This window comes from Sprattus sprattus, assembly GCF_963457725.1.
Source record: "Sprattus sprattus genome assembly, chromosome: 12".
In the NCBI taxonomy this organism is placed as follows: domain Eukaryota; kingdom Metazoa; phylum Chordata; class Actinopteri; order Clupeiformes; family Clupeidae; genus Sprattus; species Sprattus sprattus.
The window spans coordinates 25,895,316-25,897,815 of NC_137910.1; the positions used below are offsets into that span (position 1 = coordinate 25,895,316).

Genomic DNA, 2,500 nt, shown 5'->3' on the forward strand with positions numbered 1-2,500 from the left:
TCAGTCATTATTTCTTCTCCGTTTTCCTCTGACATTTCCTGTGCGCTTCCTGAGCGCCTTCTCATAATCAGTGTGATCAGATATCAGAGCTGTGGCGATGCAATACTCCTTACCGCAGATGACCTAGATGGTTCCTCTTGAGTGTTCAGTTTACAAGATGGGTCTGATACAGTTAAAAGTGTGGCCACAAACTCTGTACTTTAATGGCACTGTTTCTGGGATGTGAATAGCACAAGTGATTTCGTGATTCTCTCACTCTTCTTTTGCAGGAAAGCTTAGCCAGGTTACAGCGAGCCTTTGCCAGGAAATGGGAGTTTATTTTTATGCAAGCTGAAGCACAAGCAAAGTGAGTACTTTCATCCCTGCGGAGATGAAACCTGCCAAAACTCTCCGCTTCTTCTCACAGACGCACACACGCTCTCTCTGTAAATTAAAACACCTTCATTAATATCTAACTGCTCTCAAGCCTGTGGATGTCTGTCAGTGAAATACCGCCAGCTGATCTTTTCCCCCTCCTCTCCTCTGCTCCATTTAGAGTGGATAAGAAGAGAGACAAAATTGAGAGGAAAATTCTTGACAGTCAAGAAAGAGCCTTCTGGGATGTGCACAGACCAGTGGTAGGCTTCTGATGCTGTTGCTTGTTTGTTGGCTCTCTGTATTCCTGTTGTTCAGTGGGAGTATTTCTGTCACCAAAATCCATTTCCCCAATCACACTGTGGAGTTGGAGGCTGTTTGCTAGCAGACATAGTTCTGTCAGTATACGAAATAAATTGCTTCCACCGTGCCAGGTGAGGTATGACTATTTGGGAGCTCATCCAATTATCAGAGCTGAATTGATTTGGTTATTTACTTGCATTTATCTCCAAAAAGATATAATGTGAAATTGGTTCAAATCACCTCCATCTATAAAGGCCTTTGGGTTTCATTTATTATTGTTTATTTTAGTGCAGAGATGCTGTTTCACAGTGTGTGAATAATATTTGTTGCTGAAATTAAAAAGTATTGTCTCAGAAAGCGACGTGATAAGGCATATACAGTACTTCTTGAACTTGGCCATGACTTCCTGTCACTCTTCACTCATTATTTGGAGTTAATAAGGTACAAAGTGCAGTCTTTGGAGAAAGCAATCATTCCAATTCTCAGAAACCTTAGATATATACATATTATATAGCTGACATCATCTAGCCTCCTCATTAGCCATAGCTCATCAGCATGCACAGAGAACTAGCACAGAGTTCTGGGGCCTGTCTGTGTGTTACCAGCGCACTGACTGAAGGCTATTAAAGGCCTCTACTGAGCGTCATTCTCCAGAGTCATGTCAGGCAATTTTGCTCTTTAGAGTTCATGATGAGTGAGGCATCATGGTCAATGAAATATATTAGCGGAGTTTCACAAGAAAGACCAGAGACATTCCATAGTCTCAAGGGCTCTCCAGTCTCATCCTGCCTGTCGACGCTCTACCAGTTTACTACCCCTTTTGGAATTCACTGAGGCATCATGGTAAATGTAGTTTCACAGTCATTCGATTGTCTTTGCCTGAAGGGTATTGAAAAGGAAGACTTTGAAGGATGTTAAAAGGGAAATGTCTGGTTCATTTTCAGCCTGACTGCAGCTTCATACAGACAATGTTAAGAAGTAGGAAGGAACAGCCATGGAAGGTGTGACTGGATAATTAGTGTGATGATTGGCTCTCATTTATATTCAATGTTATTCACGTCCATCAGGGTACCACCTTGTCCAACCTCATCAGCTAGAGTTTGGTAAAGATCTTGAATGGGGTGTTAAATGTTAGACATACACATGAAAATGGCCCCTATTTTGAGGACATAACCGGTTGGCAGAGACAGGAGGGCATGCACACTGTTGCTCAAGTGGTAAAGTGAGCAGTAAAGGTGTGATCAAATAGCCTGACGATAATTCTAGTCAGAACATGAGTCTGATACTGCTCCATTGAGCTGTGATTATGGGGCGTTTTTCAACGAACCAGGAAAAAAAATGCCTCTTCGCTCAATTGGATAATAGAACCAATCAGAGCAATGTAGCATGACCATCGGATACATTAAACTATTACCGGATCCCGTAGGAAGGATGACAAAAACATATTTTCGATCGACAAATGCCTTGATCGCGTTTCTCTGTTCCTCTTTCAAAATTATTGCGCTGTCAATATCTGTGAGATATGCCTGCTCACGTTATACTTATTAGCAGCAAGGCTAGCTAGCTACTATGTGTTTCAATTGATTTTTGGTCTAAGCGTTAGCAATAATGGTCTACAGCTTCAGTTAAGACCTACAATACTCTGCAACATTCGTGTTGCATATACACAACTAACCGAGTCAATGTAGACATAAAAATGTTGTGTAGATAGCTTAATTCACATACAATATTTCCCACTAACAGGCTCCCAAGACGCCGCCATCTTGGTACAATTTCGAAATCTACCGTTAATTCAACTCAAGCGTTGGTTGACCATCTGTCCATCATTGTATAAAGCCCGCAC

At 41.7% G+C, this 2,500-nt stretch overlaps 1 protein-coding gene across 3 annotated transcripts in view; it reads left to right on the forward strand.

Annotated features, from left to right (window-relative positions):
* rgs7a (regulator of G protein signaling 7a) overlaps positions 1-2,500 on the forward strand; it is a gene marked incomplete at both ends in the record, with an annotated part of 46,049 nt that overhangs the window by 35,732 nt on the left and 7,817 nt on the right. For all 3 annotated transcript variants that reach the window (XM_080849023.1, XM_080849024.1, XM_080849025.1), the window contains 2 exons: positions 270-346; positions 536-617. In XM_080849023.1, the coding sequence (XP_080705149.1) occupies positions 270-346; positions 536-617 (159 nt within the window). The remainder of the gene's footprint in view (positions 1-269; positions 347-535; positions 618-2,500) is intronic.